Below are 17149 nucleotides of genomic sequence, written 5' to 3' on the forward strand. Positions count from 1 at the left end.
CCTAACCTTCTTCAGGCCATTTGTGGGATTTCTCTGACCTCGCTAGTGTTTCCAACACCTCCCAAATTAGTGTCTTCTGTGACTTTCCTTCACATGCTCTTTTCTCCCCTTTACAGATCATTAATAAAGAGGTTAAACAAGACCAGACCAGCACTGCACTCTACAGCAAATGACAGAGGGGTGGGAGAGCCGGCGTGCTCCCTGTGCGCCGGCCCTGGCACAGGAAGGATGTAATGTAATGCAACAACACTCTGCGAGACGCCTCCTGCCTCTGGTCCATGGTCATTTATCACCCCTGTTTGTTTATGATTTCTCAGCCAGATTTCAGGTCCTGAGAGTGTGGTCGTATCCACGCCAACAGGCGCTACTTTGCCAGGTAACACTAACGAGCTCCAGAAAAACCCACAAGAACTTATTGATTGCACTCCAGTCTGCTTAAAAGGTCCTACCTTGGCCCCCAAGTCCATCACACTTGAGAGCAGAAAGAGATAGACTGAGATGTTATTATCCTTTTCTCCCTTCCAATTTATCAGTCCACGATTAATTGTTAGTTAAATATTCATTGGCTTTCTACATTACTCATCAGTCTTTTTTTTTTAGCCGAAAGAAACCCTCGGCTACAAACATAGCTAGTCCATATTCATGTTCTCCAGCGATCAAACTTTTCTTTGCTATACCAATCATAAAAATCAGAAGTAACTGGAGAGGGTGTGGTTTTAGGGTAAATATCCTGTATGGCCTTCTAGAAAATGTGTAGCTGGCTTGGACATAGGCGTGACCATAGGGATAGATTTCCCTCTTTGATATTCCTTTCTTCTGACTTTTCTCTTACCTCTCAAATTCACCAACCCCACAGTAGCAACCACTTTCCTCAGTTGGCAGGAAGAGCACTCTCTCCCAGATAACAGTAATAGTGATATTCTACCTAGCATTGGCCAGGCATAACTTGGACATGACTCAGTTCATCCCATCTGATCCCCACCACAACCCTGGGGTTGTGCACACCCTTCTCAACAGAGCCAGTGGAGGGGGAGAGATGGAAGGGAATTTACCCAAGAACATCCAGCCAAGCAGTGTTAGAGTTAAGATCCAAACCCAGGCCCATATGAATCCAGAGACCACACTATCAGCCACCCCACCACACTGTCACCCAGTCACCCCTAGATGAGTGGTTCTTCACCTTTTTCTGAGTTAGTGGCCCCTCTGAGTGTCTGTTGTGGAACCACAGGCGCAGTCCTTGGGGGATGTGCACATATCCACATTGAAGTCTAGAAACCATGTCAAGGGATTTACAGAGCTTCCAGGGTTCATGGACACCACTTAAGAATTTTTGTCCTACTCTAAATTCTTTCAGGGTAGAAATTAACTTTGTTTACTCCCTTGACTCTAGTACCGAGGTGATGAAATATGTTTTGAATGAATTACTGATCACAAGGACTAAGGATAAGACATTCAAGTTGTAGCTCTAAACAGAAGCTTTATAAGCCTGAATAGAAAATGTAAAATACAGATATCCTCAGGAGGAGCAGAGGGACACAATAAAAGAAGGAAGTGGGGACAGAGGCAAAGCAAAACCATCTCACGTTTCCCAGGAATCAATTCTGCAATTGGAAGTAGGCAGGGTCATTGTCATGACAGTTCTGAAACATCTCGTAGCTACTTCTGGTTGCTTCTCATCTCAACTCCTGAAAAGAGATTATTGAAAGCTTCCTCTGCAGAACAATATACTCAGAATTTCAGGATGGGAAGTCAGTGATCAAGAGCAATAAAAAAAAAAATCTCATGAGACACCCCTTAAATGACAGAATTCTTGATGTTTAGAGATTACAGGGGGGTACTTCAAGAGCCAGCTGCATCTTCCTCCTCTCCTAGGTCATCTTTCTCCTTTCTCTAGGTCCCTTTCAGCCTCCTACAACTCTGAGGGCTTTGATTTTCTGCAGATCTTCACCCTCCTTAACATCTCCCTATCCTACAACTACTGATTTCTCTTTGTAATCTTTCATGTTCATGTTTCTGCCTTTTCTTCGAGAGTCAGAAAAGCCACACACACTTGAAGTTAGATTTCAGCCATGCTTTAAACACATCAGCCTGCACATCACTGCAATAAGAGGCCAGAGATTCCCCGGCTGATATACAGACAAATGAAAAAGAGAATAGGCCAAAAGACTGCCTTTCCCTTGGCCAGCCCAACTGGACAGCTGGGGAAAACAGAACTCCAGAGTCCTACTCAGACCCCACCGTCCAGCAATGGCCTACCCCAGCTTTGACACTCAAGGTAGAAATCTGAAGGTATACTCAATTTTGTCCTTTATCTTACCTCCCCATTCAAGTTCTCCTGGCTTCACTTCCTAGTCTTATCTCCAATTTATCCATTTGTCTGCATCTCCACTACTGTTGCCCTGGGTCAGCACCATCAATTCTCTCACAAATGATGGAAAAGCCTCTATTTCTGCTCTTCCTGTCATGGCAATTCATCCTTTACACAGCAGCTAGGATTGTTCTACAACATAAATCAAATCATGTCATGTCCTTACTTAAGATCCTCCAATGTCTGCTCATTTTTCTTAGGCTAAATCCAAACTTTCTACTTTGCCCTAAAAGGTCCTATGATTTCTGGCCCCTTCCCACTACTCCATCCTCATCTCACTGTTTTGTGCTCTACCCAGAGTTGTGGTCTTCAAGTTCCTTCAACCCAAGTTCCTCCTCCCACCTCCAACCATTTGTATACCTGCCCAGGACCACCTTTCAGGCACACACCTTGGTGTGGACACATCCTGACTCTCCTCCTATAAGACTTAGTTTAAAACTCACTTCCTTAGAGAGATGCTCACTGAATATCCTTTCACAAGTAGGTTTCTGGCTGGGTGTGGTGGCTCAAACCTGTAATCCCAGCACTTTGGGAGGTCAAGGCAAGAGGATTACCTGAGCCTAGGAGTTTGAGACCAGTCTGGGCAACATAGTGACACCTCATCTCTGCAAAAACTTATAAAATTAGCTGGGCATGGTGGCACATGCCTGTAGTCCCAGCTACTCAGGAGGCTGAGGTGAAAGAATCGCCTAAGCCCAGAGACTGCAGTAAGCCATGATCATACCATTACACTCATGCTTGGGTGATAAAGTAAGACAAAAAACAAAACAAACAACAACAAAAAAGGAATCCTCATGTTAATCACAGTATCTTCCTGGTTTCCATCAAAACAATCATTAAAATGTATAAGGTTTCTAGTCATACCTTATTTATGCTGTTTCCCTCAACTAGATGGCCAGATCCACAGGGTAGCAACCATAGCTGTCTTATTCATTACTGTTTTTCCAGCATCTCACCAAGAACTTAACCATTTGATGAAAGAATAGACAAATAAGTAAAGAATGACTGAATGGACAAATGAATGAATGAAAGTCCTAGTAGCACAAGAAAGAGATATATCAGATCCTCACTCATAGGAGCTCTAAATGGAATTAAAAGCACTAGTAGGTATCCCTGGATAGGGAGTATAAAAGAAAATCTCCAGTGTGTATAGAAACCTCCACTTTATACATAGCCCAGAGTTCCTTCCTTTTCTTCCTTCATAGTCACTGGGTTTCTCTTGCCCCAGGACAAGCATAGGTCTAGCATCCAAACCCTGTCTGCTAACAGAAGGCAAGAAAGGCATGAGCTCCCCCATCAATATAAAACATCTACTTCCTCATTCTTCCAGAGGGGAGACATGACAGGGAGTTCTACTGACTCGTCTAGCCCTGCTTCTATTCGTAAGAAACCCTTTCCTCATGTCTGCATGCTCTGGGATTCATGTCTGTACTCACCCTAACATCATCCATGTGCTGGTGGCATACAGCTACAATTCTTCATTTTGAACAGGATGTATCTACTAGCATCATAGCCTCATGCCAAAACTTCTTAATGCCACATCTGTATGTTTATAGGTTCTAAAAATTTGCATATGTTTTCAATCAAAAAAGACTTATTCTTTTCTAGTGGTTTAAGAAATAAAAACTTGTGTTCTATGACTGCTCAATTACAAGAGTTCACAGTAAGAGCTCGAACATTCAAATGTCAAGGCAGATGTGGCACTGAATCTCACAAGGAGCCTCCGTGTGCTCTCCCACTCCCCACTTCCTACTTTCACAAGCCAAAGTGCCTCCTGGGGAGCCAAGGAAAGTACCATCATACCATGCAAATGAAGAGTTATTTGCTGACACAAATGACTTCCACATCAAGTGTACTTTCTCTAAGGAAAGCTATAGGGAATTGAGAAGCTGCTTTCCTGCATTTTGCAAAGCAAGGTAGAAAATATAGTTAGGGGCCAGGAACTGTGGCCCATGCCTATAATTCCAGCAATTTGGGATTGCTCAGTAGGAGGACTGCTTGAGCTCAGGAGTTTGTGACCAGTCTGGGGACCCTGTCTCAAATAAAAAAAAAAAAAAAAGGAAAGAAAAGAAAAGAAAATATAGGTGGGGCTCCAGGAGCACCTTTTCACAATCAAAAGTGTGGGGGGGGGGGCTGGTAAGAGGTAAGTGGTTGAATATGCATAGCAGGGATGCCCATGAGGGCAATAACTTTCTGGAAATGTCATCCCATGGAGTCTCTAGAAGAAAACCAGAACTATAAGGCAGGTCACAGGTAAATCCTAGGCACAGGAAAACAGGGATGTGAATGAGCCAACAGGAAGGGGCATATAGAGAGAAGTCAGAGGCAGAATATAGGACCATATGGTGGATCTAAGCAGCACAGACTACATAATCTGTGGGACTCTGGGCAAATGAAAAGATGGAGCTCCTTGTTTGAAAAACATTATGAATTTCGAGATAGCAACAGCAGAGCTTTCACCTGAGAGTGGAGCCCTTCTAAGTGCAGGGCCCTGTCAATGGCACAGGTCATATGCTGATAAAGCTGGGCCTGGGTGTGAGGTTTAAGAGGGGAAAGGCTAGCTCTAGGGGCTGTCAAATGCTTTAGAAAAGCAAACTTTCCCCAGTCCGCTGTGTGCTTGGAAAACAGCACCCTTAAATGATCATAGTGAGACAAATAAATCATGCCTGGGCTAGTATCTAGAAGTGGCAAAAATGGGAGGAACTGTTGGGGTTGTTATACTCATTCCAATTTGTAGTAATTTTTAGAGCGACTTTTCCTAACTTACAATTCATTTCAGCACCAAAACTCCAGACTCAACTCATTGTCTTCTGATGCTATTATGAGCATATTACTGATGTCTAGTAAAATCACATCTTGTAATGTTTCTTTTACAGAGGTCATAAATCAAAACATTCTAAACAGTTAATTTTTAATGCACAGCTATTATCCTTCTTTAGTTATAAATTTAATGTCTCCTCAGGACTCACAGATTGTAATGCAAATCAAAACATGCAATGGCTGTTCAGAAATAGAAGGTTCCCCCAGTATCTCATTATTTAAATCCTTAAAGATATGGTTTTAAAGGCCTGAGGATATCTAAGCAAACTTGTTTAAAGGAGTCATAAAGAAAGATAAGCAGTTTTCCTCTGAAGCCTGTAAAATTTATTACAGCATATTAAAGTAGGATTCTATATTGACCAATTTTCTAAAAAACATTTGTTTTCTGGGGTGATGGTGTTTGAGGAAATTCACAAAGACATAAAGGGGATACAGGCTTAAGAGAATTGTCTACCTTTTCTTAAGCAAGGCAAGATTGGGTCATGGAGTCAATTCCATCCTGAAGCTAACAACTCTGTTCATATCTCATGAAACAGCATAACAGGTGTCATGAATTTTGTGAAAGACCAATAAAAATCTTCATTATTCAGGAGGAGACACAAGTGCAGCCCAGTACCCTGACACCTGTTATGGCAGAAGTGACTTCAGAGAAGAGCCCCAAGTAGGTGTGATACTTCTTAAGACAACTCCCAAACTCTTAGAACTTTCCCCTGCCTACTGGTTCCATGCATGTTTTGGGCAGGTTTCCCATGTTTGTTTCTTAATAGTATAAAGTCCTTTCTTCACTTCATATTGCTTTATGTCATTTGCCCTTTCATTAGCTTTTTTGTGTGAGTAAATGCAATGTTTCACTCAAAGTTTTCTCTAGATAGGGCAAGAGTCTCTCAGAACATCCGGAATAACTCTGGTTTCCCATCTCCTTCCTTTTTGATGGACTTTGTATCTAGAAGTGTTCATTCCAGTTCTTTTTTCTCTTTTACCCAGAAAGAGGAGAAGAGACGAGATGGTCCCATGTCAACATGAAGCAGTTTTTACTGCAGCAAATGGATGACAGGAGGCATTACATCTTTATGATGCGGAAAGATATTATATCTGAAAACCAACCCTGTGTATTCCTCCTGCAGTACCGAAGAAGGGAATCTGACCCATTAGTAGTATCTATGGCAGGTTCAACTGAGAAGTGAAACACAACAATGAAAATATCACCCACAGGCAAAACATACTAGTCCTTGGTTCAACTTCACCTGAAGCCCCACTGCTGTATCATATGAAGGCAAGACTTGGGGAAGGGCACACATGCTAAGTTAGCCCAGAAAATTGTCCCAGACCTGCTGATTCTCCAGCACTGTGACATTTCAGGCTTGTTCCAGAAAAAAAAAGAACGATACATTGAGTACTTTCTGACCAAAAAAAATCACCATGGCACATAACCTACCACATTTCTTGTTCTGAATAAACTGTCAGATGCAATGTCATCAAGTTCAATATCATATTCCATGTAACAACTCCAGGGAGTTTGTGACTTGATGTTAAACAACCTGCAGTATACCTGAGAGGTGCAATTCCCAGCTGCAAAAGTTGCTAGAGTTCAATGTTCCAGTTATAACTGTGTGGTAATTACATGTACAATTATTATGCAGATAGGATAGAAATAAAAGGTAGGTTCTTAGTAGCTAAAAATCAGCTTTTAAAAGAGCAAAATGCCTGGAAAAATTCAATGCATGTAATTTATAAGGCAAAGCTTCGTAGAAGTGTGATTTTTAAAAAGCAACAGATAAAATGCCACTAACAAGACCTGCTAAAGTTAATATTTCTATTCTAAGTTGTTTAAAGAGTTACAGTTACCCATTCACCATTACTATTCCTTGATCCTTGTGTTTTCTTCAAAACTGCCATAGAAGAGATAGCACAATCCATTACACGGGCTTCTTAGAGATGACAGTTTCAGTTCCATGAAGATACACAGTTTTATTTTCCTTATTCCTTGCCAAACATTTGACACAACCAGAAGGACGTGAGAGTCACACCACACTGGTATATCTGGTAAAAGCAAGCAGTCGGCTGAAAATCACGACTGGAGAATTGTGACAATTTCTGAGTCCACAATCATGCCTTAAAAAGTAGGTATCAAGCCTAGTAAGGGCATAATTTACAACTTAAATAACATAGAAACATTTGAATCGTGCTAAACCCAGCCCCAATAAGGCACAGCAATAATGTGGTTCGGGGGGTGGGAAGGTAAGGTAGGATAAAGAATGGTCAGGACACGCGGACATTCTGCGATCACAGAACACAGTAGCAAACACAGGGCACAATCACAGACATCAGCGAGCACAATTGAGCACGCACACAATACAACACTAGAATGCAATTTTTTAAGAAAAATGATATAAAAGATGGTTTCTCACCCCTCAAAACAAAACTGGAACTTTGGTTTACAGGCCCGGCTATGCCCATATGCCCTCCTCGTCATCCTGCGGCCGGCCCGAGGTGGGGAGGTGCACAGAGAGGAGGGAGCACCAGAATGAAAGAAGAGAAGGTTAGTTACACCAAGATGCACTGGAAAGGCACACTCATCTTCACTTTGTTTTTTAATCTTAAAGATCGAGGAAAAATATCCATAGTAACTTCAGTTCCACATCACCAACTTGTCAAACACATAACCAAGTTTTGTATCTATGGCAACCCCCACACAAAAACATTCCACCCACCCAGCTCTGACTCTGTGTCAAGATTGGATTAGAAGATTAAAATTAGTCTACATTAGCAGATGATTATTTTTTTGGAAAGCAGGCAATCTGAATTGCATATGCCTAAGGAGTATATTAAACCTTTTAAGTAAGCAGAGAAGTAATTATAGTAATTAAATACCCTTAATTTTTCTTAAGCTTTAAGTATCAATAAAGGCTGAAGAAGAATTACCAAAAAAAGAATCCCTCAATCCAACTCCATCCCTTTGGGTGGAATAAACTTTTTAAGCATGTGATAATTCAAGTTCGTTATTCTACAAAGGCTCAAACATGCTGCAATCTTCTTATTTGTCAGGTTCTATTTTGCTTTCGGCATGGAAGAGGCTGTGTTTGCCATGGAATGATTACACATTTGCATGGAATAATTGTACATTTGCAATTAAATAAGTTTCAACGAAGAGAGTAAACTTTCAATTCGGTAGAATTCTTGTAGAACGTTTTAACTTAAAATTGTGCTCAACTGTAGATAAACTAAAATTTATTTGGTCTGAATTCTTGTTAAAAATGTTTCCAAAATGGCTCTGGTCAATTTCCTCACTTAGTGAAATGGCCAATATCCAGGGAAATGGACTCTTTAAAGATAGAAGTATATTCACCCTGCACAGTCTTCATTTTGAACAAGTCTTACTGTTTATCATAAGGACTGAAACAATACCTATAAGCATGAGTGGTTCATAACCTGGTCTCACACATGATTTGGGAGCTGTGTCTTTTTTTCCTGAAACAGGGTCTCACTAAGTTGCCCAGGCTGGTCTTCAACTCCTGACCTCAAGTGATCCTCCCACCTCAGCCTCCCAAAGTGCTGGGATTATAGGCATGAGCCACTGCACACAGCCAGGAGCTGTGTCTTTTAATAAATCCCCAGTGAAACAAGATTTTGCCATTATTTGCTTCTTTTTTTTGAAAATAAGAAACAGGAAAAAAATAATAACTTGGAACATTTTCTCAAAATTTAGGTCCTTATTTGTCAAGTTGCTATGATACCAGGTTGAATCATGTGAAAATGCCAATACTTGACCAGTTTTGACTTAGAAAAATAGAAATTTCAAGCAGTTCAACCTAAACCTGTCAGGAGGCCAAGGTAATTTTTAACAACTCAGAGATTTAGTTGTGTGGTCTTTGAACTGACTTTCAATACAATTTGTTTCCTTTGTATTTCTATGTATTTTATTTTATGCATTTAAAACATTATTCTGAGAAGAGATTCAGAGAGTTCATCAGACTGCCAAAGGGATCTACCACCCACAAAGGTTAAGAATCCCCAATTGACTTGAATCAATCAAGGATTTGCACAGAGTCTGAATAGGATTTCTCAGTAAGAATTTTTACTTGATAGTTTAGGTAAAAAATATTCTGACAAAAAATAAGGTACATTGATCATTTTAGTTAGGTTTTCTTATGTAAAAATTACCTGTGTTCATATATTACCAAACAATCTAATAATTGTTCCTGGCAATAGACTTCTCTCTTCCCTACATGGCTTGGAGAAAAATGTATTTTTACATTCATTGAACTTCCTCTGGCCCCAGGAGAAAAGCAAAGCTGATGATCCTTTTCATAGTTAATAAAGAAGGAAAGTTTACAGCATGAGACACTAGGGCATCCACAAATGGGTTTCAAGGGGTCTAGTGACTCTTTGAAATCCAGTGCGGAATGTTGTTGAGAACATGCGTAAATATATTTCTCTGGATAGAGGCCTTGGCTTTCATTGTAAGACTCTTCACCCCCCAAATCACTGTTATAGGAAAACTCCAAGCACAGAAAGACATCATCATTTGCCAAAATCACAAAGCTAAATAAGAGGTTTTCTCTAAAATGCAGACACAGCCCCTGCTGACCGCTTCCTAAATAGCTGTAAAATAATCTTCCTTGCAGAGCAGTTTATTTCATTTTGTATTTGAAACTCAACAGCATATATACATTTAGTTTGTTCTAAACCCATTCATATAGGAATTTAATTCTTAAAGGAGAAGAAAGTAAGGAAAAAGAAAAGCCACTGCCACCAAAATGTACCACTATTTTCTTAGCAGTGAAATGTGGTCTAATGTAAATCACTTTTAGCAAATTAAATATATTAAAAAGTGGTAATTAATTATGATTGAAACAGACAGGAGTTGTAGCTTGAAAATACACACTGCCAATATCACTACTACTGTTCCTTATCCACCATAGGAATAAAAAGGAGCTCCCAGATGTCGAGGGTTATTAAAAACCAGATGTTCAGATCGACATCTTATAGGCTGGTGAATAAAGTAAAGAAATATGACAGTCCAATATAAACTTTGTTAACATTTAATATGGCAGAAATGTGAATAAATTCCTTTCATGAACTTAGAATATTATGCATTTTTTAAAGTTTTTAGTTTTTTAAAGTTTTTCAAAGAAAATAGAAAGAGAAGTGGTGGCCATTTCTGGTCTCTCTAATCTTCAAAGCTTAAACATGAATTGACCCTCATCGCCAAGTGGTCTGGGTCAGAATGAGTGTCCATTTGGGGAATTTTTTTTTTAAAATGCAGGCATTAATCAGAGAGGGAACTCCAAGTCTTCCCAAACATTTGCAGCTGTTTGCTGTGCTGCCTGCATCTCTGTATGAAAATATTAATTTGCTCAGCAATCTTACCAGTGTAAATTTGGGGACCAAAAAACAAGAAACACATAAGTACTACTTGATCCCTAACTTCATGCCAAGTTATTTAGAAATACTTGGAGTTTTAAAATGCATCTATCAGGTCTGGGAGAGTCTGTTTCCTTTCCTTGTTTTTCTCTTTCCAAATCTACTTTGCAGTGGCTTTCCTGAATGCTGTTTGTGTCTGATCCCTTGTGTATCCTTTGTGAGTGATTGCTCTGCCATGAGTTGCCAAAATATCTGGATGGGAAGAAAACCTCTAGTCCATCAGTCATCTGCATGCTTTTGTCCATCTGGGGATGGGAACATCCAAGGTGGACTGAAGCCCAGAGCACAGTGACCACAAAATATAGCAAATTCTGAAGGGGAGGAGGCGTAACTATTCAATAACCTCAGGACATATCTATAACTCCAGGATAATGTGCGGGACAAGAGGCCTTGAAGGAAATCCTGTAGTCCCAGTGCTGGGCCCTAATGGGATTCTCTAAATACTGAGATAAAACAAAATTCCTTCCTGGATGGGCTGCTCACAGCGGCTATGCTGATGACAAGATCTAAAGGCAAAGGGACTGAGTCATCATTGAAAAGCGACTAGCTGTGGTGGGGGCATTCATTAGCCCTAGCAAAGAAGCTCTGAGAAGAACATCTATAATCTAACACAACAAGTGGCCCAGCATAAACCTTGAATTGGTCTCTATTTTGAAGTATTATGTACAGCTGGCAAGCAAACTTGAGCCAATCACTGGACATATTATTAAAAGTACCTGCAATTCTCTTTGATTTGATAGCTGGCTTTTTCTTGAAATCAGAGAATTAAGTTCCTAATTGGAACCTTACTGTCACACCTGTCCTAGGAAGGAAAGAGAGTGGAACCATGGAAGCATCACTTTCTAAGAGCCTACTGCCTTTGTGGGAACTTGGCTGAGGTCTTTAACTGGAATTACCACCTGGCTTCCTGTCAGGAAGGGGCTCAAGGAGATTATCCTGGTTACAACAAGGCTTGGCTGGTGTGGCTAGTCTTCAGACCCACCTCCACCTCTACCTCATTCATGGTGTCTCTGAAACTTTCTGAAACTTCAAGCCCCAGGACTGCAGACTTGTGCTGTACAAGTCACGAAAGCAGGACCTCAATGTGGAATTTATGATTTGCCCTGAGCCTGGGTTCAACCAAAGCAGATCCTGTTTGCATTTTCAACAGCAGGCTTGGCCAGAGCCAGGAAGGACAGACATGTGTGTAAAGGAAAACAATAGGCTTAGGCATGAGCCTGGAAAGAAGGGGCACTGAGCCCAGTCAGGGCACTAATAAGTTTTCTCCTAGGGTCAAGTCCAAATCTTTCCTCTAAGGACCTTGCCTTCATGCCTTTCATCTCTCCTGCTTCCTGGAATGCTTAGCCCATGGATGAATGTCTCTGTTCAGGTGATAGGGTCAGGTATGGCTGCAAACTTTTAAATGATTTGTATTTTTTGTATTTGTTACAATCTGTGAAGTCCATTTGCAGACAAGTACACCCCCCGCCCCACTTCCTTCTCCCAAATAAAAAAGCCCTAGCAAGGTTCAGAAAACTGCTTCCTGCTCTTTTAAAAGTAAATGTTAGCTTATTTCCTAGCTGGGCTAGAAAAGAACCGGTGCATATTTGCACCTCTTTCAGGTTAGACAGAGTGCTGACAGCTTTCCGTGTTTCCTCACTGTGTCTCACCAAGGTCCAACAACACAGGTGTCGGGAGACTCTTTGTGCAGATGTGGAAAGGAAGGCTCAAGAAGGGAGGTCAGGGAGTTTTCCAAAGGACACCTGACCAGGAACTGCAGAACCAGGGTCAAATTCTAGTCTGTCTAACCACAAAAGTACACCTTTCTGATGCCACCATATTAGCTGTGAAGCCACAGAAAGAAGAGCTCATTTTGACCCCAGGCATTTGTTGGTTCTGTTCAACTCAGCTCTGAAGTACTCTGAACTTTGCACTGGCCTTTTTCCAAGCTGTTGAAGACCTTGGCTGGAATTGGAAGCTATGTCTTAAGTTGGGTCCTTCTGGCTCTTAGAAGAAAGGGGTCCTCACACACAAGTGGCAGCTGTTTATATAGATATATCAGCAGCACCCCCTACTTTTTAAGGTCCCTGAAAGAAAAGGCAGCACCTTCACTTCCTTTATACTGGCCCACAATGTCTCAGATGTGGGAACTAAAATATTCCATTATGAGTAATTATGTAAAGTGTGATTCTTGCTTTTCTGAATGACTGGGCCCCTCTGAAAGAATACGCTGCTTTGATTTCAGGGTTCCTTGGGATTGCCAAGATCGCATTGACTTGTGTCTCCTCAGAATGGTTTCTCCCTCTCCTACTGCACCAGTCACATCCCTGCTTTATTCTTCTCAACCCAACTAGTGAACGTGAAACTTCACTGGCTGAGGGGGAACACAACAGGAGATGTCCATATTTTAAAAGACACATTGGGGTGTCTCTCAAGGGAGAGGCAGAGACTGGACAACCTGTACTGCCTGGGGTGTACAAGTTCACCTCACAAAGATACGCTAAGGCAGGGCGGCCATCTGATATCTCTTTGCCAAGCTGCCGAGGACATTATAAAAGCTTTGGCAGCCTTTCCCTTCACTTCTAATGCAGCATCGTTAGGTGCTTTCTCAATTTTTTGGCACCATCATTGTAGGGATAACTGAAGAAACGAGTTTTCTATTTCCTTCAGGCAAAAGTAATTATGACAAACCAGTCTTTGGTGCACAGCGCCAGTTCACTCAGCTGAAGGATACAAGATACCCAGCTGAAGATGAAAATGCTGGAAGGCTCTATGTTGGCCAACAATACTGTTTGGGAGCTTAAAGTCAACATCTGCTAAAAGCTGAGTCACTGCCAGATAATCATAAAAAAGGGGTGGGAGTGAAGACAGACTTTATTTTTGCTCCTTCATCCATCAGTCATTAACACTTGGCTTTGTTAAACAGTAAAAATTGTGTTTTGAACATGACTCTGGTTCTGCCATTTCCTGGCTAGTAGGCAACCAAATCGCTTACCATTTTGACTCGTTATTTCCTTAGTTGCTTGAAAAAGAAAATGGAACCATATCTTGGCCCCTGACATTTCCTAGGGTTGCTATGCAATTATTTGGAGAGCGCAAATTAAATCACTTTGTGGATGTTGCAGACTTATACCAATATAACTGGGCATATGACTCCTGTGGGTAGCATCCAATAGTTTATTACTATTACAACAAATTATTTTATACAACATTAATGTCACAGGCAAAATGGTGTGTATACAAAGAATCTGATAGTGTATAAAACCACTTTTAAATGTTTTAGTATCTCTGGGCTGTCCAAGCTAGACTTTATTGAGATCACTAATACCTAGGTGCTCAAACCAGAATCTTAAAAAAGCAATTATTCCATAAGTAAGAGTAAAGTGGTTTTTTGAACTAACGAACACAATGTGTGAGTGTGAGCAGGTTATGTTTAGAGGATATTTCCAACTGCTTTTCCTCCTCTGTTCCCTTATCTTTGGAGTGCTACAGGTCTGGAGTGTACAATCAAACATGATCCTTATTACGTCAGTTCAAGAAAAAAAGAGAGGCAATGGCATTCAGCAGTATAAAATGAATTTCCCTGCTTCCCAACATTTCAAGGTTGGCCACCCTCTTTCAATGGGAGAGCTGAAGTGCTGCCTCTTAGACAAATGCAACTGGATTAAAGCAGCAAGTTGAAAAGGAATCAACCCCCCCAACCCAAGCTGCTGCCAAGCTGTGTTACGTCTACAGGCTGGGGAGGGCAGGCTACATCTGAAAACCCCTGTTGACTCAAGAGATACTGCAACAAATCTCTTAATGAAGCCCTAATACTGCAAACAAGGTGTAAAACTTAAACGAATCAGTAAAAGAAAAAAAAAAAAAAGAAAGGAAACACTTTACCCCAAACAGAGTAAGACTGAATGAAATCTTCAACAGGCTCAAACATCCTTTAAGGAAAAATCCTTTTCTAACAGGAGGATCCTAATGTATTAAGCAGCTCTGCCTTTTTGCCCGTGCATGAAGACCCTACCCGGCAGGGCTTATCAAATCGTGCCCTCATGTGCTTACATGTAAGGAATTAACAGCACACCCAGATTAAAGGGCTTTGACAATAACCGGCTCATCTGCAAAGCCAGCTTCCCAACTGCTATGTAACCCGCCTTGGCTCCTAATGGTTGGGTGAGCATGTAACTGCTAGTAGAGGAAGGAGGCAGTTAAATACCTCCCACAACAACAGTTCAGACCTTGGTCCCCATTTCCTTCTGTACCTGAGGCCTCCCAGAGAGCCACTGCAGGGTCATTCTAGAGCTGCTGCTCTTAAAAACAAGCAAACAAATAAACTGCCACTTTTAGTTCCCAAGGGTGAGAAATCACATATGCCATCTGGCTCACATTTTAGTAGCTTTGGGAATTTGGGGTAGTTTTGAGGGGATAAAGAAAAAAGTAACATCTGTGCTATCTTTCTACTTCTTAACCTGCCGAGTTTCAAACACAGTATCTTTCCATCTACTTGCAACAAAAGAAGAATTGAAAAAGAGGCAAGTGACTCAAAAGATTGATTTCAAGATACATGCCAGAATTGTTTTGACTCCAGTTCTAGGAGGACTGGCCCAGGAGTGGCAATGTTAGAAATCTCTGAACCCTTCTTCTAACCAACTCATGTCAGCACCAACAAGAGGTTTCTTCATGGGTTATTGAATTTGAAGGATTCATCCCTACGTGAAGCCAAAACTCGAGGCTTCTTCTAAGAAGTGGACCATAAAATTGGATTTGTAGTACAAAAAAAAGTCTACTGTCACTTATTCAGGCAACCTTTAGAATTGCTAGCTTGGTTGGGAAACTGATATTAAAAACCTAAAACGTAACTTTTCGCATCAGGTTACTGTCGGGGGAACTAAAAATTTCTTTCTTTTTTTCTTTACTGTTCTGTAACTTTACTTTAGTAAGCTCTGATATATGACGTTAATTTTTCTTCAATGTAGGAAACACGAAGGTATATTTACATGCACACACAACACATATATATATGTGTATATATAATGTATATTCAAACATGCACTCAGGGGAAGTTAGGGAGATAAATTTCTAGTTAAACATGATCTTGTGAAATTCTTCCATATGTGGAAAAGTCCTCAGTTCATCTGACATATAGCGATACATACATATATACACACAGGACGCTATGTATACATTTATCCCACATTCATTTAACCTCAAAACATAAAATAAATTCTTCTTTTTTCCCTTCCTAAGCAAAAGCTAGGAATAACAACTCTATATACAGAATCCATCTTCTGGGGGCAGTGAAGCAAGTTAAACCCCTCGTCTGTTTGTTACAATTCAAAGGGCTGCACTTTGGCTAATCTGCTGGTGAAAGTGCAAGGAAAGCAGAGCATCAATCACAAAAACTGGTCCTGCAAGTACAGAGAGGGGCTGAAGGTGAGCCGGGAAGCCTAGGGCCTGGAGCTGGTTCTGAGAAGTCTCAGGGCCCCAGGCAGAGCACTATCACTGCTGTGTTCTCCTGGTAGACCATGAGACTCCACAAACTTCTTGTGGACTAAACAAACAAACAAACAAACAAACAAACAAAAAACAGGTGTTGGGGGAGGTGGAGAAAAACAGGCAGGTTTTACAAAAACTGGGGCCAGGAAGCACATGGGGCCTAGAGATGTCACCTGCCTCCAGCCACAGCATCTGTCAGGGCCTAATTGTAGGGATGGTCAGGTACTTCCCTCCTGGCTCTACAGGACACTACCTAATTCTAACTGGAAGCAGGTACCCAAGGCTCAGGGAGCCTGATTTTATTTTCTGAATGAACTCCATCTTATGGTTCTTTGGATTGTAGGAAGAGGAGAGAGGGAATATGCTCTGGGACCAGAAATCTTAAAACCAAGGCAGTGAGTGCTGCAGCTTCTTTGAAGCAGAGCATAGTTCAGTACTCTGGGCTTACACTACACATAAAAATCCAGTCTGTAAGAAGAAACACAAAATAAATTCCTACCATCTGTTGTGGGTTGGGCCACTAGGACCACTTTATTATATCTTAAAATATAATCTATATATTGGCCCCATGACTACCAGTTTGAAGATAAAGTCAAATCTAGGTTTAGGCTCTTTGGTGACCAAGTAATTTGAAGGCTTATGGCAAAATGACATGTGTCTCAAGCAGAATTCTCTGGGAATTCTCAGTAGAGAATGGAAGTTGGATATTCAGTGCTCTGAAATGTGTCCAGTAGTACAAACTTATATCTTGGCTGAAAGCCAACACATGCTGGGACCACACAGTAACCAGGCTCAGCAGAGAAAGAACCAATGATTACTATTTATATCTCCAGACAGATCCTGGAAATTACTAAGTGGAGTGGGTAATATTTAGGATTAGGGCAATCGATTTTCTAGTACTAGGTTCACAGAGCAGATACCCTAAAGTGAAGAATGCAAAATAGAAAAACTAGCTTCTGCTGTGAGAAGGTCACTATCTGAGAGTACTCCCAGTGCCCTGGCAGAACAAAGCATCCTCTACTTTGCTCTGGGGGTCTGGCTTGCTCCAGGTCCTCATGAGTGAGTAAGCAA

At 41.1% G+C, this 17149-nt stretch overlaps 1 protein-coding gene across 2 annotated transcripts in view; it reads right to left on the reverse strand.

The window, feature by feature from the left end:
• Window positions 1-17149, reverse strand: part of LOC103270862 (ERC protein 2-like) — a 424845-nt gene that overhangs the window by 172025 nt on the left and 235671 nt on the right. For both annotated transcript variants that reach the window (XR_002482512.1, XM_021717399.1), the window contains exon 5: window positions 7597-7662. Coding sequence is in view for 1 of the 2 variants with exons in the window: in XM_021717399.1 (XP_021573074.1) it covers window positions 7636-7662 (27 nt within the window). In the remaining variant the exon portion in view is untranslated. The remainder of the gene's footprint in view (window positions 1-7596; window positions 7663-17149) is intronic.

The sequence above is a fragment of the Carlito syrichta genome, unplaced genomic scaffold (assembly GCF_000164805.1).
Source record: "Carlito syrichta isolate Samal-C Ts95f unplaced genomic scaffold, Tarsius_syrichta-2.0.1 Scaffold108124, whole genome shotgun sequence".
Lineage (NCBI taxonomy): Eukaryota > Metazoa > Chordata > Mammalia > Primates > Tarsiidae > Carlito > Carlito syrichta.